The sequence below is a fragment of the Podarcis cretensis genome (assembly GCF_951804945.1).
Source record: "Podarcis cretensis genome assembly, chromosome: 14".
Taxonomy (NCBI): Eukaryota; Metazoa; Chordata; class Lepidosauria; order Squamata; family Lacertidae; genus Podarcis; species Podarcis cretensis.
In genome coordinates, this window is record NC_137183.1 from 48,960,377 (window position 1) to 48,987,294 (window position 26,918).

A 26,918-nucleotide genomic window follows, 5' to 3' on the forward strand; every position below is an offset into this window, starting at 1 on the left:
TAAACAATTTTTAAAACAGGAAACGGGGGAAATAGCACCCCGGTCAACTCTTGATTATTCCGGCACTTCTCAGCCGAAGCAAACATTTTAATGGGTGCAGACCCGGAAGCAAAACTGTACAGCTGTCCCAAGATGGCACCCCATCAAAGGAGGGTGCTGTCATGGAAAGCGCATGTTGCGCCACTTCTCTGTGGCAGCAGTAGATCCAGGATTTGTCCATCTCAGGGCAGTATGTCTGAGTCAGGCCTCACACAGACAGGCAGACACACACCCCTGCCTTGACACGACTCTTTTTTCAAAACAAAGCAAGGGCATCAGCCAAATTCTCTCTGCTCAAGTTCTTTCTCAACAGCCAGTTTCAAACTAAGTCATGTTTAGGGCAGACAGATGTGTTCAGGTGGATTCTCAGCCCAGTATGCCTGAAGGAGCGTCTCCACTCCCATCAATCAGCCCAGACACTGAGGTCCAACTCCAAGGGCATTCTGGTGGTTCAATCACTGCAAGAAGTGAGGTTACAGGGAACCAGGCAGAGGGCCTTCTTGGTAGGGGCGCCAACCATGTGGAACGCCCTCCCATCAGATGTCAAGGAAATAAACAACTATCTGACACCTGAAGGCAGCCTTGTTTAGGGAAGTTTTTAATGTTTGAGGTTTTATTGCTTATTATTGTTGTTGTTAATATTATTGTTGTTAGGGACGCAGGTGGCGCTGTGGGTTAAAGCCTCAGCGCCTAGGACTTGCCGATCGAAAGGTCGGCGGTTCGAATCCCTGCGGCGGGGTGCGCTCCCGCTGCTCGGTCCCAGCGCCTGCCAACCTAGCAGTTCGAAAGCACCTCCGGGTGCAAGTAGATAAATAGGGACCGCTTACCAGCGGGAAGGTAAACGGCGTTTCCGTGTGCGGCTCTGGCTCGCCAGAGCAGCGATGTCACGCTGGCCACGTGACCCGGAAGTGTTTCCGGACAGCGCTGGCCCCTGGCCTCTTAAGTGAGATGGGCGCACAACCCCAGAGTCTGTCAAGACTGGCCCGTACGGGCAGGGGTACCTTTACCTTTACCTTTACTTTATTATTGTTGTTAATATTCTTTTTAGAGCCGCCCAGAGTGGCTGGGAAAACCAGAGTGGGGTATAAACAAACAAAAAAACAATATTGTTGTTGTTATATTTTTCAACATCATCATCATCATCATCATCATTATCATCATCATCATCATCATCATCATCATTATCATCCAAATCCAGGCTTGCTTTGCCCCAAAAGTGGCATATAAATAAACCAGGACATAATACAGTCATACCTGTACAGAGGCTTGGGGGTTGCATGAATTCAGGTTGCGCACCGTGCCGAACCCAGAAGTACCGGAACGGGTTACTTCTAGGTGTCAGCACTTGTGCAGGCAGAGAAGCACTAAATCGCGCTTTGCACATGGGCAGAAGCGCTGAATTGTGACCCACGCGTGCGCAGAAGTGCGGGCCGCGGGTTGCGAGCACTGCGGGTCGCGAACGTGCCTCCCATATGGATCACATTTGCAACCCGAGCATCCACTGTAGTTCAGAATTTACCCCTGCACCACTGGCCCTGTATAAATTATAAAGGGGTAGGATGATGTCATATGGAAGATGAGAATGCCTTAAAGAATGAATTTGCTAAATTAATTTCAAAGTGGAATACAAGAAAGGAAGGCGGGTGGAAGTCAGGAAAATAAGGTTATGAAGGATATGAATTTGAAAAGAACTCTTTTTTTTCTTTTTTATGTTAAATTTTTCTTAAGTTTTCTTATGTTTGTAATATTTTTCTTTTTCTGGTTTTGGCTGTGTTTTAATTGCTTGTTTTTGTTGTTTATGTTTGCTGTTCTATTGGAATTTTTCTCTTTGTAAAACTTAATAAAATATTATATATAAAAAGAAAAGAGAATGCCTGTCCAATTGCCTGACACACACACGGCCAGCAGGAGCTAAGGTGTGTCAGTTTCCCACCCCCACCCCGCTTGACAAGATAACGCCTGTCATTGATCAAATCCGCAGGGTGAGTCACGCCCCCCACCCCATTCACTTCCAAGAATCCCGCTCCATGTGTCAGTCTCCTCCGCCTGCCTTTCCTTAATCGCCCGGCTGTTTGCGCAAGAGATATTGTGCAGAAAAGAGAAAGAGGTGAGGAGAGCTCTTGCATCTTTCATCATCAGGCAGGTTCCAGGGAAAAGGAAGAGTTTACACCCAAGTAAAGAGGGAGGGGGAAACGATATCCTTATAAGGGAAGACTGAAGCCAACTTCCTGCGCGGTGACGTTCCTACACAATTTATTATTTCCTTTTGTTTCTCTTAGTAGTTCATTCCCCATGGTAATCTGTTGCGTCTCAATGCATTCATCGGCATGTACATAAGGAAACTGGAAGTACAGTGGTAACTCAGGTTACAGACGCTTCAGGTTACATAGAATCCTAGAATCATAGAGTTGGAAGAGACCACAAGGGCCATCGAGTCCAACCCCCTGCCAAGCAGGAAACACCATCAGAGCACTCCTGACATATGGTTGTCAAGCCTCTGCTTAAAGACCTCCAAAGAAGGAGACTCTACCACACTCCTTGGCAGCAAATTCCACTGTCGAACAGCTCTTACTGTCAGGAAGTTCTTCCTAATGTTTAGGTGGAATCTTTTTTCTTGTAGTTTGGAACCATTGCTCCGTGTCCGCTTCTCTGGAGCAGCAGAAAACAACCTTCCTCCCTCCACTATGTGACATCCTTTTATATATTTGAACATGGCTATCATATCACCCCTTACAGATTCCGCTAACCTAGAAATAGTACCTCGGGTTAAGAACTTTGCTTCAGGATGAGAACAGAAATCGTGCTCCAGCAGCGCGGCAGCAGCAGGAGGCCCCATTAGCTAAAGTGGTGCTTCAGGTTAAGAACAGTTTCAGGTTAAGAACAGACCTACGGAACGAATTAAGTTCTTAACCTGTTATGTACTGAAGTTCTCACCCTGGGCCAGCAGGGGGATAGATAGTTCAGGTCCACATATGCAAATAAGGGATCAAAAGTGACGTTCAGTGATTGGATAGCTACAGAAAATTGTTACTGTTGCGTTGTAGTGGAGCTCTATATAAGCAGGCTGGCTGAACCCTTCAGTTCAGTTCTGTTCTGGCCTGTGAATAAACAAGAGCTGTTTGAAGAATCGCTGTGTCATCTGATATGTTCACCTGCAACTTAACATAACCCAAGGTACCATTGTTCAGGGCGAAGGTAGGCAGGCAGGCTGAGAGGCCGAGGCCCAGGTGCCCTGCCTCCCTACGGTCCTCAGACTCCCAACTTGGTTTTTGCCAAAGGCATTAATGCCTAGTAGATTGCTGTGATAGATAAGTCAGGTTACGAGGCAGATAGGTCCTGATTCTCACCCTGTGGCTCCTCCTCACTGCCAAGATTTCTCCACAGGGCTCCAGGCACATCCATTGCCCCACCCACTTTTTGAATAACATTTGCATTTTCTCATTTGCATGCACAGGTGCAAATTGAAGCAGCAAGGCTTACTCCGAGCCATGGAGTGCCCAGAGGATTTGCTGGGCTCAGGATACTTTAAGCGGATTGGGGCCTCCACAAACTATGATGGCAGGTCTCACTGAGACTGTACTCTGCACTGCGCCCAGATGCCCTTGTAAGCAAATCTCTTTCTTTAAGTTTAAAGGAAGGAGGCAGCAGCTTACAGACGTTAGGACCAGTGCCAGATTTAAAAAGGTAAAGGTAAAGGTACCCCTGCCCGTACGGGCCAGTCTTGACAGACTCTGGGGTTGTGCGCCCATCTCACTTAAGAGGCCAGGGGTCAGCGCTGTCCGGAGACACTTCCGGGTCACGTGGCCAGCGTGACATCGCTGCTCTGGCGAGCCAGAGCCGCACACGGAAACGCCGTTTACCTTCCCGCTGGTAAGCGGTCCCTATTTATCTACTTGCACCCGGAGGTGCTTTCGAACTGCTAGGTTGGCAGGCGCTGGGACCGAGCAGCAGGAGCGCACCCCGCCGCAGGGATTCGAACCGCCGACCTTTCGATCGGCAAGTCCTAGGCGCTGAGGCTTTAACCCACAGCGCCACCTGCGTCCCTAGTGCCAGATTTACATATAAGCTAAAAAAAGCTATAGCTTAGGGCCCCACACTCTTGGGGGCCACCAAAAGAATTAAAGGGGAAAAAACTGGGTGTACATTTCCAAAATATAAGATAAAAAACAAATAAAATAAAACCTACATACAGCAACAGTGTTTTGTGTTATGTAGGCTCCTATGATATAAGTCATGGGCCCCGCCTGCTAGCCTGCTCCCTAAAATATCACTGGTTTGCTCATTTCTATATATAGGGTGCCTACATTCTGCATGGACTGGTTGCATGGCAACATGGGCAAATGGCTTTAGAATGATACCTATTAGGTCTATAAATTACCATATAGCATATATTCAACACACAAAAACAGCGACCATTTGTTGTTGACAAAGGACAGCTGGACATAGAAAGGGCCCCATTACCTTCAGTAGCTTAGGGCCTCATCAAACCTAAATCCGGCCCTGCCTGGTTAGCACCCCAGTGCAAAAGACCCAGGGTCACCCCTGATAACAGCCCTGTACAATGCAATGCTATAAATGCCACGTGTCTTATCATACTTCGCTCTGCCAGAAGAAAACCGTGCCAGTTCCATCGTTCTTGTAACATCTGGCTTGATGTTTAATAATTGTGTTCTGTGGTTTCTTTTGGCTGCTAGCTGCCTTGTGGGCCCTGTCGTTTGAAGAAGTATTTTCAGTGAACAAACACGCCAACATCCAGTAATAAAGAATGGCTTTGTTTTCGCTGAGAGATCTCAGCGTCCTGATAAAGTCTCCACACAGTCCCACCCCAAAGAGGAGCCACCCTCTTTCACAAATGGGTAAAGTGAGATAAGACAGCATCATTATGTCCCCATGAATCAAAGTCAGGGACACAGAAGTGACTCCTCTCTCCAGTTAACCATCAACATTTCTGAAGATCCCCTTTAAGCAGAGAAGCAGCGGCATATCAGAACCATGTCATTTAGTTATCTGGGGGCCCATCTGCCCTATACATTTAAAGCAGTGCCATACCAGTTTAAATTGCCATGGCTTCCCCCAAAGAATCCTGGGAGATGTAGTTTGTTAAGGGTGCTGAGAATTGGTAGGAGACCCCTGATTCCAATTCCCGGAGTGGTTTAACCATCAATCCCTCTTCCTTGGGAACTCTGGGAAATGAAGTTCTGTGAGGGGAATGGGGGAGTCTCCCAATGACTCACGGCACTCTTAACAAACTACAGCTCCCAGGATTCTTTGGGGCAGGCCATGACTGTTTAAAGTGGTATACCTGCTTTCCACATATGGAGCCAAAGGGGCCTGGGAAGCTGATGATTTGCTGCTTAAACAAAATCACTAGCCTAGTAGCTGGATTTATTACTGACAAATGAAGCATTGCGAAATCGCTGAAGAATTAGGTTAGAGTTTGGGAGGGCTCATTCCTGCAAGCTCCCTTGTTGTTGTTGTTTTTTAATTGCTTTGTTGCAGCTCATTTGGCAGGTTACCTCTCCCTCTTGCTCTCTCTCATTCCGTGTTCACACATCGAAGCAAATCGATTAAGTCCAAAGAGACAAAAGGAGGAAAACAATTAAGTCAAGGTGTGTCCCGCCTTGCCAAATGCCATCTAAGGCTGGCTGGCTGGAATCATCAGGGGAGTGTCCCCAAATTGCTACTCTACGGCAATTGAAATTGCACAATCGAACGCAGGGACCAGACACGTCACATAAATTAGCAGCAAGAGGCTGCGTTCCAGATTTAGCTGTGGGTAAATATTTGCATGGGGGATGCGGGTGGCGCTATGGTCTAAACCACTGAGACTCTTGGGCTTGCCAATCAGAAGGTCGGTGGTTCAAATCCCCGCGACGGGGTGAGCTCCTGTTGCTCGGTCGCAGCTCCTGTCAACCTAGCAGTTCGAAAGCACGTCAAAGTGCAAGTAGATAAATAGGTACCACTCCAGCAGGAAGGTAAACGGTGTTTCCTTGCACTGCTCTGGTTTCTCCAGAAGCGGCTGGCCACATGACCCAGAAAAACTGTCTGCGGACATATGCTGGCTCCCTCAGCCAGTAAAGCGAGACGAGCGCCACAACCCCAAAGTTGTTCGCCACTGGACCTAACGGTCAGGGGTCCTTTACCTTTACCTTTAAATATGTGTATATTATCAAGAAAGAAGAAGAAAAAGCCCTGTCAGCCATTAGCTGCCTCCAGTCTCCTACATTGGTTGAGCTGCTGTGACATCGCAAAATCCACACATTCTTAATTGTCACAGGAGAGGCAAGGACCAGCAAAGGAAAATTGACTTAATGAACATTCTCAATGTTGCTAGGAGGGAGAAAGGCCAGTATATGAATGTTGATCACTGGCACATCTGGTGCAAAGAAACAATATTTTGGTTTTTTTCTGTGAACAGCCCTGAGACCTCTGGGTATAGGGCGGTATATAAATTCAATAAAGAATAAAAGAATAAAAAGAAAGTGGGAGGTCAATTGTTTGGGCTTCAAAATGAGGGATGGGGTTAAAACTTAATTATCCTTCCCTTCTATATCTCCACCATTACTCAGCATTCCCTGCCTTATTTATAGGGTAACCAGCCTCATATAACCAACATGCTTAAGTCTAATTAATGCACGAAGGGGTTAATACCATGGAGTAAGCTGTCCTGCTACATTTAGCTATATTTATGTCCCTTACCCTGGGAGGAAACAGGTAATCAGGTCTAATATTATCCCCCTGTCTACCCGAGAAGACTGGCGTGTAAAGGGCTTCTCTTGAGTCCCTATATCAATAATCTAGGAACTTTTTTGACTTCGTAACTAAGCCAAGTTTTACTGCCTGTGCATCTTTCTGAAGCACATGAATCTGACCTCAGGAGAGTTTGTAAGTAAACCATTTTTAACTTCCCAAATGCGTTGTGTTTTTCTATGCTAGGGGAATTGGGAAACTTTGAAAAGAAACTTTTTAAGGGGACATTTCAGAACTCACTTTAAAGGGCACCTTTTTAGGTTTTACAGAATGTATTTTCATGCTTAACTCTGCTGCATGTTTTGCGATTTTAAATCTTCACTGGGGTTCTTTCAGCAAAGAGTACTTCCCCTAAATTGAGTTTACGCATATGGAACAGGGCAAGATGATCGTGCCTTTTGCCTCGGGCAGCAAAATGCCTTGAACCAGCCGCACTGACCAACATGGCCAAATATGTCAATAAGGCATGGTGAGTGAGGAATTCCCTCCAGGCAACCTGTTGCCACTGTGAGCAACACAAGGAATGCAGGCTAGCATTTTCGTGAGAGGCAGGGGCAAGTCATTCTGCAGAGCTTTTAGCAACACGGTTAAAGGCACAGCAGAACTTCATGAGGACAAGGGAGACTGTGTTGAAGGTCAAGCAGGATAAAGGTAAAGGTAAAGGTACCCCTGCCCGTACGGGCCAGTCTTGACAGACTCTGGGGTTATGCGCCCATCTCACTTAAGAGGCCAGGGGCCAGCGCTGTCCGCAGACACTTCCGGGTCACGTGGCCAGCGTGACATCGCTGCTCTGGCCAGAGCCAGAGCCAGAGCCAGAGCCGCACACGGAAACGCCGTTTACCTTCCCGCTGGTAAGCGATCCCTATTTATCTACTTGCACCCGGAGGTGCTTTCGAACTGCTAGGTTGGCAGGCGCTGGGACCGAGCAGCGGGAGCGCACCCCGCCGCAGGGATTCGAACCGCCGACCTTTCGATCGGCAAGCCCTAGGCGCTGAGGCTTTAACCCACAGCGCCACCTGCGTCCCAGGGATACACAGCAACTTTTATAGGGCATTCCTTGGGCTGTTCAGAAATGCAACCCAATAAATTGGCGGATCACTCGGTTAATTAATGATCTGGATCACCCATATGAAATTCAAGTTGCTGGCCATCAGTCCTCTCTCGGCTACACAAACATGCTCATTAATTGAAATGTGGAGCCAATTGCAAGCAGGATTTCTGCATCATTAGGTCTGTTGTGCAGGCAGATAAACCGAGTTGTTGGTGACGGCGGGAAATGATTCAGAAAGCAGGACTACGGAGGCATAAAAAGGGGAAGTTAATCTCCGTGCCTGGCTGGTGCAAGGAAAAGATCCGACAGGGTATCCATTATTATTATTATTATTATTATTATTATTATTATTATTATTTAGAAACAGCAGCACACAGAGAGCCTTTGACCCTCCAAATGTGGCTGAACTGCAACCCCCATTTATCCCTGCTCATGGACCATACTGGCTGAGGATCATGGGAGTTGTAGTCCAGAAACATACGGCTAGCCAGCAGCACCTGCACTATGGGTTTATAAAATGCATTTTTTAAAAAAGCCTTTTGAAAGATTGTCAGCATCTTAGTGTTCATGTCTCATTTTTGCAAGCAAATCTTCTTAATATTATGCATTTTTGCATGTCATTTGCAAAAAAAAAATGTGCATTTTTATGGATGCTCTCACCTAATCCAGGGTGGTTGAACCCTTTTTTAGCAGCCCTTGGCCACACTCAAGAAAAAAACATTTTAAAGCCTTAAATTTTTATCTTGTGTGTGTCATGTGTTGTTAACGAAAGCACATGCATCTCTTTGTCTATTAGATTTGTTTAACAATTAAAGCTATTAACTGTGTATTTAATTATATATATTTAATCAAATATGTAATTTGTGTACATTAAATAACGATAAATAGATTAAAGGTAAAGGTAAAGGTACCCCTGCCCGTACGGGCCAGTCTTGACAGACTCTGGGGTTGTGCGCCCATCTCACTTAAGAGGCCAGGGGCCAGCGCTGTCCGGAGACACTTCCGGGTCACGTGGCCAGCGTGACATCGCTGCTCTGGCGAGCCAGAGCCGCACACGGAAACACCGTTTACCTTCCCGCTGGTAAGCGGTCCCTATTTATCTACTTGCACCCGGAGGTGCTTTCGAACTGCTAGGTTGGCAGGCGCTGGGACCGAGCAGCGGGAGCGCACCCCGCCGCAGGGATTCGAACCACCGACCTTTCGATCGGCAAGTCCTAGGCGCTGAGGCTTTAACCCACAGCGCCACCTGCGTCCCCGATAAATAGATTACGAACACTTTAATTTAAGACACGGAAATTGAATTCGGCGTGTGGCCCGCAGGTTCCCTGTCGAGGTACCCTTGCAGCCCACTTGGTGTGAGAGGCTGAACCACTCTAATCCATGCAGTTTGCACATCATTTTTAAAAGTGTGAAATGGGTAGCCCCTTGTTCGAATTCAGCTTGAACCAAATTTCTCTCCTGTTCATCCCCGCCCCCTAGTCATGGTGCGTAGCATCCGGGGCAACAAAGGTTCCTGAGCCAGAATAATCCCACAAGTTCTTGTAAAGATGGCCAAGTAATAGATCTAAAATAATGAATTAAATAACTAGTCGCCAGCACTGCCCTTTCACGACATGCGAAAACTGCCTTTGAATTGTCTAACGGTAGAGCCGGCCCCAGGGATACTGCCCTGCCCCAGGCTGGTACCTTCCAACCAGAAGTAGCTCTTTCTCGCTGGGCTCCTTCCGGACCTTCTGCCAGATGTCCATGGTGAAGAGGGTGCTGCTGCTGTTGAAGATGGAGGTCAGGGATGACATCAGAGCAGCCATCATGACAGCGATCATTAACCCTCGCAGACCTGGAAGTAGGAACCAGAAAAGCCAATGGCTTTTAATGTTTAACAGACTATTGTATTTTAATATTTTGTTGGAAGCCGCCCAGAGTGGCTGGGGAAACCCAGCCAGATGGGTGGGGTATAAATAATAAGTTGTTGTTGTTGTTGTTGTTATATAGCAAGGCTTCCTCGTCTTGCCTCTCATTGCGCATCCCTCTTCATTTCTCTGTGTGTTCTGGGAAATCAGTGGGGAGAGGAGCGGGGGGGGGGGAGAGACCCCCTGGATTCTTCCGCAGCCAGCCTCATCTGTGTCTCCTGGCCTCCCGCCTCTGAGTCTGGACTGCTCCCCCCCCCCGCCCCGTCGCCGCTCTAGCAGTGCCAACTGTGTCCTGAGCACGCCTAGTTCAAGGAGGACAAACAGCCAGCCAGTAGTTTAATTCTTTATTGACAAAGCACATCCTTATAGTAGTAAGTTCTGACAACCAACTAGCTGGCATCTCCTCCCTGGGATTGTACACTGAGCTGGACTGTTGGATCAACAGCATGGCTCTGCCTCCACCCAGCAGTGAGTAACACCGTACAAATTGGAGTTAACTCACATAGTGGAGGGAGGAAGGTTGTTTTCTGCTGCTCCAGAGAAGCGGACACGGAGCAATGGATCCAAACTACAAGAAAGAAGATTCCACCTAAACATTAGGAAGAACTTCCTGACAGTAAGAGCTGTTCGACAGTGGAATTTGCTGCCAAGGAGTGTGGTGGAGTCTCCTTCTTTGGAGGTCTTTAAGCAGAGGCTTGACAGCCATATGTCAGGAGTGCTCTGATGGTGTTTCCTGCTTGGCAGGGGGTTGGACTCGATGGCCCTTGTGGTCTCTTCCAACTCTATGATTCTAGGATTCTATGATTCTATTAGCAAAAATATGATTGGCGCAGGAGTGTCAGGCCTAAAGAGCGCAACAACTCATCTCTAGCAGGTCCTGCCCCCGTGAAGCAGTTGCTGAGACTGAAGGTCCCTGCCACAACTGCCGGTCCCCTCCAGCATCCATCCTTCAACTTGCTGGGGAGGGAACCAGGGGAGAGCCTTAGAGAGCGGTGGGAAGGGCCTTCAGTCCTCACAACAGCTTCATTGGGAAACGACCCACTGGAAAGTGTTGCTGTGACAACTCGGACTGAGCTCCCCCCCCCCCTTTGAATAAAGAGTTAACTTTACTGACATTTGGTGCTTTATTGTTTCATTGCTGACCAATACCTGACTCCAGCTCCTGACGCTACCCTTCTACCCTCCACTGTCAGATGCAAGATGCTTCTGAATTCTGGTTGCTGGAAACAAGAAGAAGGGGAGAGCGTCATCGCTGCTTCCCGTCAGCATCTGGTGGGCCGCTGTGAGAACAAGGTGCTGGGTTTGATGGGCCACTGGCTTCACCCAGTATAATAATAATAATAATAATAATAATAATAATAATAATAATAATAATTTATTATTTATACACCACCCATCTGGCTGGGTTTCCCCAGCCACTCTGGGCAGCTTCCACCGAATATTAAAAACAATGCAGCATCAGACATTAAAAACTTCCCTAAACAAGGAAGTTGTCTTTTAAAAATAAAGTACTGCAAGAAGATCAAACCTCTCCATTCTGAAGGAAATCAGCCCAGAGTGCTCACTGGAAGGACAGATCCTGAAGCTGAGGCTCCAGTACTTTGGCCACCTCATGAAAAGAGAAGACTCCCTGGAAAAGATCCAGATGTTGGGAAAGATGGAGGGCACAAGGAGAAGGGGACGACAGAGGACGAGATGGTTGGACAGTGTTCTCAAAGCTACAAACATGAGTTTGACCAAACTGCGGGAGGCAGTGGAAGACAGGAGTGCCTGGCGTGCTCTGGTCCATGGGGTCACGAAGAGTCGGACACGACTAAATGACTAAACAACAACAACAACAGTTGTTTATTGCCTTATAGGCCCTCCTTATACAAGAGTCTTCAAGTTGAGGAGCAGGATTTAGCCGGCCTCGTTCAAAGCTCCTTGCCTCCTTGCTGATGTCACTTTTCTAGGGCACCCTGAGGCTTATCTGAATGTGATCAGGGATTCCTCAGCAAATGGCAGACAAATGTCTCTGAAAGGCAGCTCCCCCCCCCCCCCCGCCCAAGGAATATGTCTCTTTCCCCTGTAGCGCACCTTCTGCAAGAGGGACTGTTTGGTACAATCTCAAAACACGTTCTTAGTTCATGCAGGGCAACAATATGACCCCACAGGACTGGCCCACATGCATTCCTCCAGAAACTGCCAGAATCGTCCCCCAATCAGTGGTATCCCAGCAGATGCTGAAGGCAGAAAATTTGAAAATCATTGCGTAAGAGGCAGCCTCTGAAGCTGAACCTTTTGTAGAACCATAGAATTGTAGAGATGGAAGGGACCCGAGGGTCATCTAGTCCAAGAATCTCATCACACGGTCCCCCATCCAATTAGAAAACATACCAGACCCTGCTTAGTTCTGCAAATGCGCTAACGGTTTTATCAGCAATGAAAAAAAGTACGGTGGGGAAACTGTGGACCTCCAGTATTGCTGGACGTCAGCTCCCACCATCGCTGACCATTGCCCTTGATGGCCGGGGCTGAGGGGCTGCTGTCCTGGATAATATGAAGTCCTGGCTACTCCCCCCCCCCAGCCTCACCCCCACGGGGTTCTGAATTTCCTCGATTTCACAGCAGACGTGGGTGACACTGTGGGTTAAACCACAGAGCCTAGGACTTGCTGATCAGAAGGTCGGCGGCTTGAATCCCTGTGATGGGGTGAGCTCCCCTTGCTCAGTCCCTGCTCCTGCCAACCTAACAGTTTGAAAGCACGTCAAGTGCAAGTAGATAAATAGGTACCGCTCCGGCGGGAAGGTAAATGGTGTTTCCGTGCGCTGCTCTGGTTCTCTAGAAGCAGCTTAGTCATGCTGGCCACATGACCAGGAAGCTGTACGCCGGCTCCCTCAGCCAATAAAGTGAGATGAGCGTCGCAACCCCAGAGACGTCCACGACTGGACCTAATGGTCAGGGGTCCCTTTACCTTTACCTAAGCCTCAAAAGGCACAGCCATTCCCCTTTAAGAACAAACATCGGGGGGGGGGGCAAAGAACACAGCAGTGCCCATAATCGCATTTGTACCAAGAGACACCTGTGCTAATTCTCCCATTAGTAATGGTTTGTGGTTCCTCGTTCAGATGGCAGGGTTGAATTATTGGGAAATGCCAAGATAAATCCAAGCTGGTTTTGTTTTCTTTCCGGCACTCTAAAACAGACTTTGCCAACATGGGTGCCTTAGATAAACTAGTTGCTAATCTCCCTTTCCTGAGGAGTGAGTGGTCGCAGACCAGATCCAGGCGCTTTTGGAAGAAATTGATTTAATCCATTTCCGTCGGAGTTTCGGCCTGGTTTTGGCACAGAAACCGCTTTGGTCGCCCTGTACAATGACCTTTGTCGAGAGAGACAAACAAGGGAAGCACGTCCCTGTTAATTCTCCTCGACCTCTCAGCGGCTTTCGATACCATCAACCATGGTATCCTACTGGAGCAGCTATCTGAAACAGCCACGTGGGCACCAGGTTGCCGAAGGCTGCCCTAAATGAATGTAAGCGGAAAGAGGAAGCGGTTGCCTGTTAGGGAGTAAGGCGGGACTAGAGCAACACCCAACCGGCCAATAGGAAGGCAGCACTGCCTCGGCTTCTCTTACCACTGGGCATGAGCTCAATCACCAGTTTGGGGTAAGCGATGTTGGAGCAACCCACCTCGGACCCACACACTCGGGAACATTCTTCGGGGTCGACGCAGCCAACAGCATCTGAAACAGACACAAAGAGTGAGTGGTTGGGGAGCAACCATTGGCTTTCTGGGTTCCTGTGTTTGTTTGCTTGCTTGCTTGTGAAATAAAAAAAATTAAAGTCTTATATATATAATAAATGTTCATAAATGTACCAGGCAAACACATACATAAATATATAAACCACATGTCTGAAGCAGCACAGGAAAACAGCCCTGAAACCATTTTGACTCTCAAACTGACCAACTGTTTTCTCTGCAAGTTTGAAAGAAATGGAAAAGCCTCCCCATTATCTTTTCCTTCACAAATCCTGTCTTAAGGGTATGTCTGTGTATGAATAGGGTGAGTCTGTGACCTGGCTCAGGAACTAAGTATTTGTCATTACAAAAGACTGGCCAGGCTCCCCAGGGTATCCAATCAAGTAACCATTAACAGGTAACTTGCCAGACAGGAGATAAACAACGCACTCAGATTTCTGTTGTAGACTGCCTCTTCTGTGATGTAGGTATGGTGTATCTGGAAGGTGTTCTTGGACTCCAGGGCAGGCAATTTAAAATGTCTATATAAGGGCGGACACACCTTTGTTCAGGGTTGTCCTCCTTTCCTGCATGTGAGGGGAGCACCCTGTTGCAACAGTTCAATAAAGATCAGGCTTACAAGCTGCTTTGCTTCTCAATATTCTCTGGTTGGCCTCTGTTATTTCCTCCGACCAATGGAGAACCTGCACAGGAGAGATCTTGTGTCCCCCATAAGGGAATAAGGGCAGATTTTAGTTTATTATACTTGCTTGCTTGCTTGTGATGCATTTTGTGTTCTCTCGGTGCCAGATTTATGTAAAAAATGAGGAACATGAGAGAGAGAATATTATGAAAATGATTTACAGGTGGTACATGACCCCAGTTAAGCTTGCAAAGATTTAACATTTGCCCGATAACAAATGTTGGAAATGTAAAGAGACTGAAGGTACATTCTTTCACCTTTGGTGGACGTGCCCAAGGATTAAGGCTTTCTGGGAAATGATTTATAATGAAATGAAAAAGGTATTTAAATATACCTTCCTGAAGAAACCAGAGGCCTTTCTCCTGGGCATGGTTGGCCAATTGGTGTTAAAGAAGGACAGAACTTTTTTTATGTACGCTACAACAGCAGCAAGAATACTGATTGCAAAATATTGGAAGACACAAGATCTACCCACTCTGGAAGAATGGCAGATGAAGATGATCGATTATATGGGACTGGCAGAAATGACTGGCAGAATCCGAGACCAGGGAAAAGAGTCGGCGGAAGAAGATTGGAAGAAGTTTAAAGACTATTTGCAGAAATATTGTAAAATTAAGGAATGTTAGAATGATGTTGGTAAGAAAGTAAATGGTTTCCAGCTGTAATGCTAAGAGATATGAAAATAAGGCTTTGAAATAAGTAAAAGAATTAATGGTGAGGATTTGCTGAATAAATAATCTGAATTGGAATATAAGAAAGGGAGGTGCGAGGAGGTCGGGAAAATAAGTTAGAAGAAAATAAGTGAATGGAAATTGTACGTGTTTTTAAAATTGTTTTTATTTTTCTATTTTTATGTTTTTGTATTTTTATATTTTTGTTGTTTTTCTTTTTTGTATCATTTTTGAAAACTTTAATAAATATTTTTTTAAAAAAAAATGAGGAACGTGAGAGAAGCCAAAAGTGCACCTGTCCTTCGAACTGGGCTGGGTGGGCAGAGAGGTTTAAAGCCTCTGATTGACTCTGGCGCCACCTACTGATCTGCCCTACCAGCACCAGTGGGCACCAGCCACCACTGATGGTGATGATATTAACAATGACTGTGATATAAATAAATGAATAAATAAATAAATGGCCTTCATGTCAACCCAGAGCTTCACAAGATTCTGGAGAGCTCAGGAGTACCCACACAAGCAGAGAGCTTCTTTGCTCTTTCCAACTCCAAGGAAGTTTCGCACACGGGTGCGCAAAGTGGAACCTCCATATTCAGAAGCATTGTATCTCTGAGTCCCAGTTGCTGGACACAAGCTGCATGGGAGGGCTGTTGCCTTCCAGCCCTGCTTTAGCATCTGACTGGCCACAGGTGATTTCCAAGACTGACCTTTGACCTGAGCCAGAAGACAAAAGCGATTGCGGCAAGAGAAAGAAGGAAACCAGGCCCTGGATTCCCAGCTGATGATGCCGAGAAGCTGCCCTACTCGCGAGGAGAGGAAGCCCTAAAGCACACAGTGTGGGGCTTCCTTCCAAGATATGAGTGGGAAGAGAATCAAACAAGCTCCACCAGCTCTGCTCCACTGGGAAGGCAAATACAGGAGCTGGAGGAATGCCGGCAATTTTTTGAAAGAAAAACACACCGCAAACAAAACGTCAAACTTAAAGCTCAGCCAGGCCAGGAGCTCCCTCCTTCCCTCCCTCAGCCTGATAAGGAAATCTAGGGACACCGGCTTCTCACGGGTGAGTCAATTTCCGGCCTTCCACGCATGCAATGGATCCGGGCAGAAGCAGCACGCATTATGCGATGCAGCTGAAGGAGTTAATGGACAGGTAAGAACAGGGACTCTCCGAAGGCGGGGAGACATGTGACGGCAGGTGGTGCAGGGAGGAGCAAATTACTCAAGCTGTTGCTTTTCTCTCTTTTTCTCTCTCCTCTGCTCTGCTCACACTCTCCAGGTTTCCATTTCTGGCTGAGACCTGCTGAGCTGCCAGGCTGCCGACCAGCAAAAAATAAATAAATTCACCCTCGAAGGAAACCTGCTCTCCCCTTCCACCTGAGAGAGTAATCTAGGAGCTGGAAAGAATGAAAAACTACCACTTCTGAATCCTGAATCCTGAATTCCTGGTTCCAACTCCTGCTGTTTGTTTGATTCTGGGGAGCGTCTTGCTTGCTCCTATTTATTGTCTTATGGAAATTTGGAAGGTCAAGGGCAGAGGTGAAGGAAGCCGGTTGTCCAAAGGCTAGAGGGAAAGCAACAGCCAAGCCGGGATTTCAAAGCCGCCGGAACATTTAAGCATTTAAGCTTGAATGCCACTGTCGGTTGCTCCCCGCCTGTTTCTGAAAGTTTGGGGAAGGAAAGAAACTTGAGCAAACTTTTCTCGTCCTATCCAGGAATTATTATTTTTTTACTCCACTGAGATGAGCTGATGGGTAAGCTGGGAAAGTGAATGCCGGTGTTTAAAGACAGTTAAGGCCAAAGGACTCTTGGGTGGTTGTTGTTGTTTCTTTAAGCCGCAAAGGGAAACCGTTCACGAGGAATTGAGAAGAAGCTAGGAGGGGCCTTATTTGCTGCTAGTTTTTCCTTAAACTCAGGGATACACCTCACTAAATTATTTCATTAAATTATCCACCTTTTTTATTTATTTTGGGCGGACGTTCCCCTCCTCCTTGGACCAGGGATCATGGCTTTCTCTCAGGTCCAGTGCCTCGATGACAGTCATGTCAACTGGCGCTCCAGCGAATCCAAGCCGGAGTTCTTCTACAGCGAAGAGCAGAGGCTGGCGCTGGAAGCGCTGGCGTCGAAAGGGCCAGATGCCTTCTACGAGGTCCTCAAGAAAGAGAACATCAGAGACTTCCTTTCGGAGCTGGAGCTCAAGAAGATTTTGGATACGCTGGAGACCTACGACCCCGGCTCGGAGTTCATCCCCCGAGGGGATGATGGTGGGGTCGACCTCAGCAGTCAGAACGGCGAACAGGACCAAGTGCCTTCTTTGGAATACTGGCCGCAGAGGTCCGACCGGTCCATTCCACAGCTGGACCTCGGGTGGCCGGAGACCATTGCTTACCGTGGGGTGACCAGAGCTACTGTCTACATGCAGCCGCCTATTGACTGCCAGCCTCACATCAAGGAGGTCGTCCGCAAGATGATCTTCCAGGCTCAGAAGGTGAGAGTTGCCCTCTGGGTGCTGCGTTTGGGGGTGGGTGGTTAGAGAGCTCCCCTCTTGCCCAACCGAAACATCCCTTTTGTCTCCTCCAGAGGTTTGCCTAGAGGATGATGCACAGGCAAGTCTGGTCTGTTCCAGAATGAGCTCATCCTGTCTTTACTTATCGCCGGTGTTGGTGGCAGATAAGCTCTGCGGCACTGATCCAATCTCCCCGAGGAATGAGAGGGGGAGCAAGTCAGTTTGGGCAGTCGCTGCTGGTTCAAAGTGACGGGGATATGGGGACAAAGCTCATCAGGAACTCACTACGCTGGGTTCCCCCCCCCCCCTCTCGCATGTTGGTCACTGAGGCCACTGAAAGCCGTAGGCTCTTAATCTCAGAGTCGTGGGTTTGGGCAAAAGATTCCTACACCCTTATGGTCCCATCCTACTCTACAGTTTTATGATTCTGTGAAATGGGGTGGAGAGGTGGAATGGATGGCAGAGAGAAGACTCCGTCTTGCTTCTGGTACTTTGACCATCTGATGAGCTCCCCAGAAAGTCATTTATGTAGCCTTTACCGTTCTGCTCAGTGCTCAGCACTCTGGGGTACAAACCTATCAGGAAAGGAGAAGCTTCTGATCTGTAAACATGGCTTCCCAACTGCAGATACGCGTGGTTATTCAGCGGTGAAAGGCACTCTATGTGTAAAGTCTGGCCTGGGGGCGTAATCCAGCCCTTGCCAGTCAGTTTAATCCTAAAAAAAGCTTTGGGGTAAACTTTTTTTTAAAAGCTTAACAACGTCTATCCTAAATTAAGGTAAACAACTTTGGTCGGCCCTCACTTCATCAAATCTGGCCCTCTTTGAAAAAAGTTTGGACACCCCTGCTCTTTTCATCACAGTCCTAGCCAGAACCCCAGCCACGGTTCCAAGTTTAAACGATGGTTGAAATCAAAACGTCCTTTCCTTCCTTCCTTGTGGAAAGGTCACGGGACAAGGTTAGAACACAGAACAGAAGCAGCCCAATTTGTTGCAATTAGAAAATCCGGCATGTTAAGCCTGGAAAAGGAGGAAGGGCAGCCTTTCATCCCCGGCCTTTTCTGCATCAGTGTGCAGCCAAAGCGCGCCAGTGTGGCTCAGTGTCCTGGGGCAGCTTGCATCTCAGTTTCCCCATCTGTAAAATGGGAGTAACAGTGACCTACTTCTCAGGCTGCTGCAAGCACGGGCAAGATGAACGGCTGCTCATGTAAGATCCGACATCAACCGCAAACAATTTCAATCCACGCTGCAACCCACAGAAAACAGAAACAGTCTCGTCATGCCTAAGTTTTATTTGATATCACACTCCAAAAGCTCTGATCGGTCCTCCTCCTGTTTTCGCTTGATCAGTTTCAGCTTGGATAGTAACAGTGGGGGGAGGCGGAGTAACCTCAGTGCCTGAAATCCATCTTCAAACTTTAAGGGAAGGCTGGCTCTCAGTAACCTAGCCAAATCTAGCTAGAATAAAACTATATTTCTGTTGCAACAGGGGTAATAAGCCTGGTGCCTTCCATAGGTTAAGAGCATTAGAGGAGCCTGCTAAATCAGGCTAGTGGCCCATCTAGTCCAAAATCCTGTTTTGGAGGCAGATATTGTTGGCCTCCCACCTCTTACCATCCCTTCCCATTGGACAGGCTGGCTAGGGCTAATGGGAGTCAGGAGTGCATTGCAGAGGGTTGGACTAGATGACCCTCAGGAGTCCCTTTTCCAGCTCTACAGTTCTATGATTCTAACCTCTAGAGAGCACCACCACTGGCTGCTACTCCAGCGGCATTTTGTAAAGGGATGGGGCAGCGAGGATAACTGTTAGAAAACCAAGATGGGTGGTTAAGGGTGTCTTAACTCATGGCAGAGAAGGCTAGTTCAGGGCTTAGCCACATTTAAATTTCATCTGCTCATTCCAGGCACAATCTGCACTCCAAAGCTCCGTATATGAGTGTTCTTTCTTTTTTCCCCTCCAGAGATTTCCCCATGAAAACCCGGTCTTTAAAGCTCCATCGGAGCAAATGGCTATCTGTGGGAAACCCCATTTGACGTTTGTTCTGAATGAGCACTAAGGAATGAGATTCCACGGGGCAAAAATAAAACCAAACACTCAGACATAGAGCTTTCAAGGGCAGACCTATGCTTAGGCAAAATGTAAGGGTGGAGAAGCCCTCTCACATGTACATCCCTCACTTGGTGACTCTAGCATCAAGGGGCTGCTTGCGCATGAAAACGAAGCATCCCGGGTCACCTCACACATTCTGCTTTGGCACAACGGTCACTTCACACATTCAGCTGCCAGTCATCTGGTGCTGATGAGAAACTAAATTATAGAGCCCTGGTTTATTTTCCACAGAAACATCATGCATATTATTACTGTGCTTTGCTTGTTAGAATACATACCAAGGGACGGGTGTCATGTGGCCCTCCAGGTGTAGCTTGACTGTCTCCTCTGGTGCTTGAGCACACTCTGGCTGGCGGCGATAGGAATTGGGAGTCCCACAGCAGCTAGAGGGCCACAGGTTCCCCATCCCTGATATAGACCCTAATAGAATATTACCACAAGGGATAGCTTGGTCTGTAAGTATTTGCCATGCTGACACACTATCCATGTTCAGGGGCAGCAAATCTCAGAGCACCAGATGCTGCAAACAGCTAGCATGTGATGACCTTTTGACCAAGGGGACTCTGGCCCATGAAAGAATATTCCACAATTAATTCACTGGTCTTTAAAGGTGCTAGCAAGGGGCACGGGTGGCGCTGTGGGTTAAACCACAGAGTCTAGGGCTTGCCGATCAGAAGGTTGGAGGTTCGAATCTCTGCAACGGGGTGAGCTCCCTTTGCTCGGCCCCTGCTCCTGCCAACCTAGCAGTTCGAAAGCATGTTAAAGTGCAAGTAGGTAAATAGGTACCGCTCTGGCGGGAAGGTAAACGGCATTTCCATGCGCTGCTCTGGTTCGCCAGAAGCGGCTTAGTCATGCTGGCCACATGACCTGGAAGCTGTACGCCGGCTCCCTCGGCCAATAAAGCGAGATGAGCACCACAAGCCCAGAGTCGGCCACAACTGGACCTAATGGTCAGGGGCCCCTTTACCTTTGCAAGACTCTCCCTTGCAATTTGACACTCTCAGTTACATTTGCTTTGGGAACTGAAGGTGGGAATAGATGGGTCCTTGCTCCCATCCAGCAAGGAGTTCCTAGCAAGCTTGTGCTAAGAATTAAAGCTATGCTGCATCAAATAATAAGGAAAGATAATGAGCGTTAGGCACAGTCAACCCATGATCAAATCTGTGGTCACAGCTAGGCACTTTGAAGTCCTCCTTTGATTGCACCATCAAAGAGATGGGTGGCTCCATTTGCTCAGTTAAAAAAGGGAGAGTCAGAGCCAATGATGCTCCATGAAAAGGACCAGGCTGACTCCGCTAAGGGCTGGCTGGACAAACTAGACCAGGGCTAGCAGGATACCAAGCTGGCCCCCAAAGGTTCCACTCCTATCTTAGGTCACCACCTTCTCACCTAGTGTGCAGAAGTGACTCCGCTTTGCTTGCAAGCCAGCCCTCCTCAACCTGGTGCCCTCCAGATGTTGTTGGACCTGGGAAGGTTGGAAGAATTCCAGCTGAAATACGAGTGGAAGTTGCTGGTGCTCAGAATGGAAACCGACCCAGCAGATATGTTTGGCGTTTGCAGCTGCCAATGTGGTTTTCAGCCCGCAAAGAATATGCAATTGATGGCTTTCCTCAGCACCAGCACCTATTTGCGCGGTGTTTCCTTTGCACTGAAATGGATGGTGCACAGTAACGTCATGATAACGTAGTTCCTTGTGTAAAATTCCACCACAGCAGGCCACAAGATGAGTAGCGCAGTTTTGATCGGAAGCCAAACTGCAGCAGAAGAGAAACAGCGCTGCATGAGACAAACCTGGGTTGGAGCAGAAATCAGTGCTTTCTTACACACACACACACACACCACACACACACACACACCCCCGTTGAACTCCAATTCCCATCAGTCCCAACCCTCGGCTGTTCTAGCTGGGGCTGATGGGAGTTGTGGTCCAAGCTATCCAGAGGGCACTAGGTTAGGGAGGCTGGTTTAAGCTCCAGGAAGCCTTTCCGAAGGGATTCATTGGGAAGTAAATGCCAGAAAGCAGGCGTCAATGAGAGTGGGTGAAATAACTCTTATGGTCACCAGGTAGGAAAGATATTGTGGCTCTGATGTAGGACGTGTTGTACTTAAGGCCTCTCTGCCCAAACTTTTCTTTAACGAGATCAAAAAAAGAAAAATAGAGGAGGATCTGACTCCTCCTAGGGTAACTTGTTCTGGAGCTGGGAATAATTTTGGGGGATTTTAGTATCTGCCCAAATGTCTGATGAGCTCCAAGCTTCAACTCGCTTTGTGTCTCCCTGTTGGCCGAAAACGGACACGCAGAAGGACGCTTGTTGCCCTTCTGCAACATTCAAAACACCTGAAGTGTCCGTTTTAGAGGCTTCGCTGCGACCCAGCGGTGGTGTGTCTGGTGGACAAAGCGTTCTCTGGAGATGCAGCGACATGGGTGGCCATGCATGTGTGGCTGGATGGCTTACAAAGCATGACTGTGGAACAGTCACACCATCCCTAGTCCATACTGTCATTCGCTAGCTTGGAACATTCATCAGAGGCAGGCAGGGATGGTCACCATTAGTCACCAGGTTCAGAGGAAGTCCACCTCTGGGCTGTTGGCAGGAGGAGACTTCATGCCTTGCTTCGGGGCTTACCAGGCTGGCTAGTGCAAGTCTTGTGTGGCACCTTGAGGGCCAACAAATTTATTAGGAGCACAGGGAGTTGTCCAGCTAGCTCAGTAATGTCCACACTGTCTGGGAGAGACTATCCAGGGTTTCCGCCCTACCCAGAGATGCTAGGGACTGAACCCAGGACCTCCTACATGCAAAGCAGATGTTCTACCATTGAGCTACAGCCCTTGCTTATGACACAAGCTTTTGTGGACTGTCCACATTCTCCGTGGCGAATGTGCACAATGGCTGGTCATTATGCATATTAACTGATGAGTTCCACACCACTCATAACGTGTATTTCAAATTTAATGGTTTCTGGGTGATGTGGAAGAACCCCAGTGCTTCTAATAATTGGATTTATCCTTCTGAGATCCACCTCCAGCTTGCTTGACATCTTCCTGTCCTCTCTTAGCCGTGTTTGCTGTTGCCCCCACTTCGTGCATTTCCCCGTCTCTCAAGACTGGCAATCACCTTGACGGCTAAGTCAGAGCCATTTCTCCATCAGCAAGCACGTTCAAGGCCTTCTCCCATGTAGCAGAGGTGGAAAACTCTGAATGGCAGGTCAGGAGCATTATCTGAAGAGGTGTTTGGGAAACGTAACCCATTTTGAGTATGCACCAGCGGCTACAGACAAGCATTGCCTGGGCTCATTCCATGCGTTCCTTCACAGCAGCCAAGCCATATTCCAATGAGGTTTACAATGCATCTGCACAAGTTTATTTTTGCAGGGTATTTTCATATAGCTGTATTTCATTATATACCCCCTAGTGACTCCTTCAGGAGCGTTGAAGAGAGTTCCCCACTCTTGCTCTTAGCCAGTTTGCAGATTTCTTTCTTCCTTCCTTCCTTTCTTTCTTTCTTTCTTTCTTTCTTTCTTTCTTCACTAATCTCTGCATGCATGCAACAGCCTAAACGGCCCATGTCTCAAGACCAGCGATGGGAGGATCTGCCCACTGCTGTTCCCTTGGTTTCTCAGTTTCCTAATCTTCGGTTCAGCTCTTCACATTCCTTCAGCAATCTGCGATTCCACCCACCCCACCTCCCCACAAAAAAATCTCCATCGGTTAATTTTCCAGCATTTTGGTGCAAATTTCTCCAATTTTTATGCACAGTTTTGACTGAGGAACAAGTTTCTCAAAGCAATTTCTCCTCATATGTATGTTGTTTTCATGATGAGGTTTGTTCTCATGGACTCTCTCACCTATTGTAAGTGCTTTGGTAAGCACTGTGTGCTTGGAGAAAATGCACTGCAAAATTTGTAGAGGTTTGAATTAAGAACGGCTGTGTTTCAGTCCGCACATTATTTCAGAAAGTGCACATTTGATAGAGTCGGCCTTAAATGTGAACTGAATAGAATTTCCCCTCCCCTCCCTACTTCCCTCTCTTAATTTCTGTCGTTATGTGGTTTATCTACAACTCTTGTTTCAAAACGTGGCTGGAAATGACCACAGGAAATCACTTGTGGGACGCTTGAGTCCCACAATGTGAAATTCACGATGGGCTCCAAGAGGGCCGGATTTAGGTTTGATGAGGCCCTAAGCTACTGAAGGTAATGGGGCCCTTTATATGTCCAGCTGTCCTTTGTCAGGGACGTGGGTGACGCTGTGGTCTAAACCTAGGGCTTGCCGATCAGAAGGTCAGTGGTTCGAATCCCCATGACGGACGGAGTGAGCTCCCGTTGCTCGGTCCCTGCCCCTGCCAATCTAGAAGTTCGAAAGCACGTCAAAGTGCAAGTAGATAAATAGGTACCGCTCCGGCAGGATGGTAAACAGCATTTCCATGCGCTGCTCTTGTTCGCCAGAAGTGGTTTAGTCATGCTGGTCACATGGCCCGGGAAAACTGTCTGCAGACAAACGCCAGCTCCTTCAGCCAGCAAAGCAAGATGAGCACTGCAACCCCAGAGTCGTCCGCGACTGGACCTAACGGTCAGGGGTCCTTTGTCAACAACAAATTGTCACTGTTTTTTGTTTTGAATATATGCCATATGGTAATTTATGGACCTAATAGGTATCTAAAGCCATTTGCATATGCAGAGTGCAGGCACCCTATATATAGAAATGAGCAAACCAGTGATATTTCAGGGAGCAGGCTAGCAGGCAAGGCCCATTACTTACATCATAGGAGCCTACACAACACCAAACACTGTTGCTGTATGTAGGTTTCTATTTTATTTGCTTTTTATCTTATATTTTGGAAATGTACATCCAGGTGTTTTTTTCCTTTAGTTTTTTTTGGGGGGGGAGGGCCAAGAGAGTGGGGCCCTAAGCTGTAGCTTGTTTAGCTTCTATGTAAATCTGGCACTGGGCTCCAAGCCTGTTACCTCACATTCTGTGAAAGCAGCACATTCCCCTCACACTGATTCAACCTGGCCTGTGTGGGAATGGACCTTGGTCAGAGCAGAGATCGAGGGAGGATCACGCTGAGCTGAACACACGGTGTAGAAGGACAATAAAGAAGAGCAGAGCAGCAAACACAAGGGCAAAGTTCTTTGGAGATACCTTCCCTCAGTGTAATCACCTCTCACATCTGCCCAGATGACATAAGGCCTCTGTGGCACAAACAATTGTGGTGGGGAGACTCAATGAAATCGTATTTGATTGTGTGAGAGAAGCATCTAGATGGAACTCTGGGTGATAACAGATCTGCACAAGCTCTGTTGGGTGTCAGCCATGTCACACGGTCCCAGCATTTGGTAAAGCCATCACAGCTTCTGACTTGAAATCAGCCATCCCGGTTTTTTAGGCTTGGCCCCACCCGCCTCACAGCGCTGCCCCTGCGTCTCTGCCCCTCACAACATGTCAGTCAGATCTGAGCTCGGAGGCGCATTTTGATTATGTCATTCGCCAGGGCACCACCGGGAACCGGAGGCAGAGAAGCAGACAGACAGACAGACAGACAGACAGAGAGGCTTAAAAGAGTCACAGTGCAAACTGGAGCTGATAGTGGCAAGTCTTGAGCAGCTGGAGTCCACCAGGCCGCGGATACTGAATTGGGCCATGGATCCAATTTGGATCCTGATGCTGCCACACGGGATCAAGTGAGCCCACTTTGCAATCCAAGTGGGATGGAATCATTCCTAGCCATCTACAATTCTATGAGCTACAAAAATGTTTTTGCCAAACTGCATCATAGGAAAAAATCCAGGATTGTCACATTCTGACACGAAGGAGGATAAGCTACAGGATCCACAGATTTATTCAGTAGTTTGGCCAGTGCAAAGCAACCTCCAGAAACTTGAAATCCTCCATTCCTAGTGCTGGGAGCCATGAGCGTGAAACAGAACCTCCACCTGCAGGGGTAGTGTACCTGGGAGTCATAATGTTGAGGGCAAACAACAGGCAGGGCTGTTGCCTTTCTATTTTGCTTTGGGGGCTTCCCAACTACCTTCTGGTTGGCCGCTGTGGGAAAGAGGATGTTGTGCTAAGATGGGCCTTTGGTCTGATCCCGTTGAAGGACTGTCCTGATGTTCTCAATAGCGTAAAGGTAAAGGTAAAGGGACCCCTGACCATTAGGACCAGTCGTGGCCGACTCTGGGGTTGTGGCGCTCATCTCACTTTACTGGCCGAGGAAGCCGGCGTACAGCTTCCGGGTCATGTGGCCAGCATGACTAAGCCGCTTCTGGAGAACCAGAGCAGCGCACAGAAACGCCGTTTACCTTCCCGCCAGAGCGGTACCTATTTATCTACTTGCACTTTGACGTGCTTTTGAACTGCTAGGTTGGCAGGAGCAGGGACCGAGCAACGGGAGCTCACCCCTTCGCGGGGATTCGAACCGCCGACCTTCTGATCGGCAAGTCCTAGGCTAATTGATTTAACCCACAGCGACACCCCTCAATAGCATAGCCTGTGCTGAAAGGGGTTCTGAGATTTCAAAGGCAACAATTCACACCAATTCAGCCGCTTCTCAACAACCTAAAACCTACAACTGAAAACCAGCTTCCTAAAAAATGCTTTTGCAATCTGACCTCCAATGGGTTCCTTTCTCTACGGCACAATCCCATTCTCCCCCACACTCACACCTCCCCCCCAAACCGTGAATCTCATTAGTAATTGCAGGATGCAAAATGCTTGGCGTCTTGGAGATGAAAGGAGAGGGAGAATAAACAGGTGTGCTTAGCAAAATTCACTTTGTTCCTACCTCTGGCTTTCCCAACAGTTAACCGTCCAACTCTTAATTGTGTGTTTCTGGTCGCAGACCAGCAGCCACCTTTGAGAAGGTGGGAAAACAGGTGAATTAATAATGCCTCTGTTTTTCTCCAGTACTGAAATGACCTGACATTTTATACACGCTAATTAAAAGAGGAAAGTAAGGGCCGCACAGCCTCTCCACTTCCATAAACAGCCTGGAAGGAATCTGAACCACAGTGACATTAATGCCCCTTTGTTTCTAATCCATTCAGAAATGCAGACCGACAACATATTCTGAATACCCAGCTGGTGTGTTCAAATCTAAGGGGAAAGAAGCAGAAGACAATGAGAGAAAAAGAGAGAGAGAGAGAGAGAGAGAGAGAGAGAGAGGTGGGGGCTGGAATCTATGCTTAAGACAGATCAGTATGGAAAAAATAATAAATAATATCTGGCAGTGGGAAATAGGTAGACATCTTTTCTTACTAACGAAACAGAAAGGGCTTTGTGGAACCATAGCAGGATGCAAGCTAAACCTTTGGTGGAAACCTTCTCGGTGTTGGCCCCACAATTCTGGAACACTCTCCCTGGTGAGGTCCAACACGCTCCCTCTCTGCCCAGTTTTTAGATAGAATACATTTTACAATTGATCCCTGACATTTTATTGGAGGATTTGTGAATTCTCCTTCCTTGGA

At 47.8% G+C, this 26,918-nt stretch overlaps 2 protein-coding genes across 3 annotated transcripts in view; one reads left to right on the forward strand and one right to left on the reverse strand.

The window, feature by feature from the left end:
- SLC5A10 (solute carrier family 5 member 10) overlaps positions 1–26,918 on the reverse strand; it is a 102,877-nt gene that overhangs the window by 10,375 nt on the left and 65,584 nt on the right. Inside the window, exons 10-11 of the mRNA XM_079953817.1 lie at positions 13,366–13,473; positions 9,527–9,677 (exon numbers count right to left, since the gene is read on the reverse strand). Of these exons, the coding sequence (XP_079809943.1) occupies positions 9,527–9,677; positions 13,366–13,473 (259 nt within the window). The remainder of the gene's footprint in view (positions 1–9,526; positions 9,678–13,365; positions 13,474–26,918) is intronic.
- FAM83G (family with sequence similarity 83 member G) overlaps positions 15,914–26,918 on the forward strand; it is a 44,672-nt gene continuing 33,667 nt past the window's right edge. The window contains exons 1-2 of one of the 2 annotated variants that reach the window (XM_079953755.1): positions 15,914–15,993; positions 16,120–17,328. In XM_079953755.1, the coding sequence (XP_079809881.1) occupies positions 16,846–17,328 (483 nt within the window). In that variant the 5' untranslated portion in view covers positions 15,914–15,993; positions 16,120–16,845. Of the gene's footprint in view, positions 15,994–16,059; positions 17,329–26,918 lie in introns of those variants that run through there. The other variant, XM_079953756.1, reaches the window with a different exon arrangement.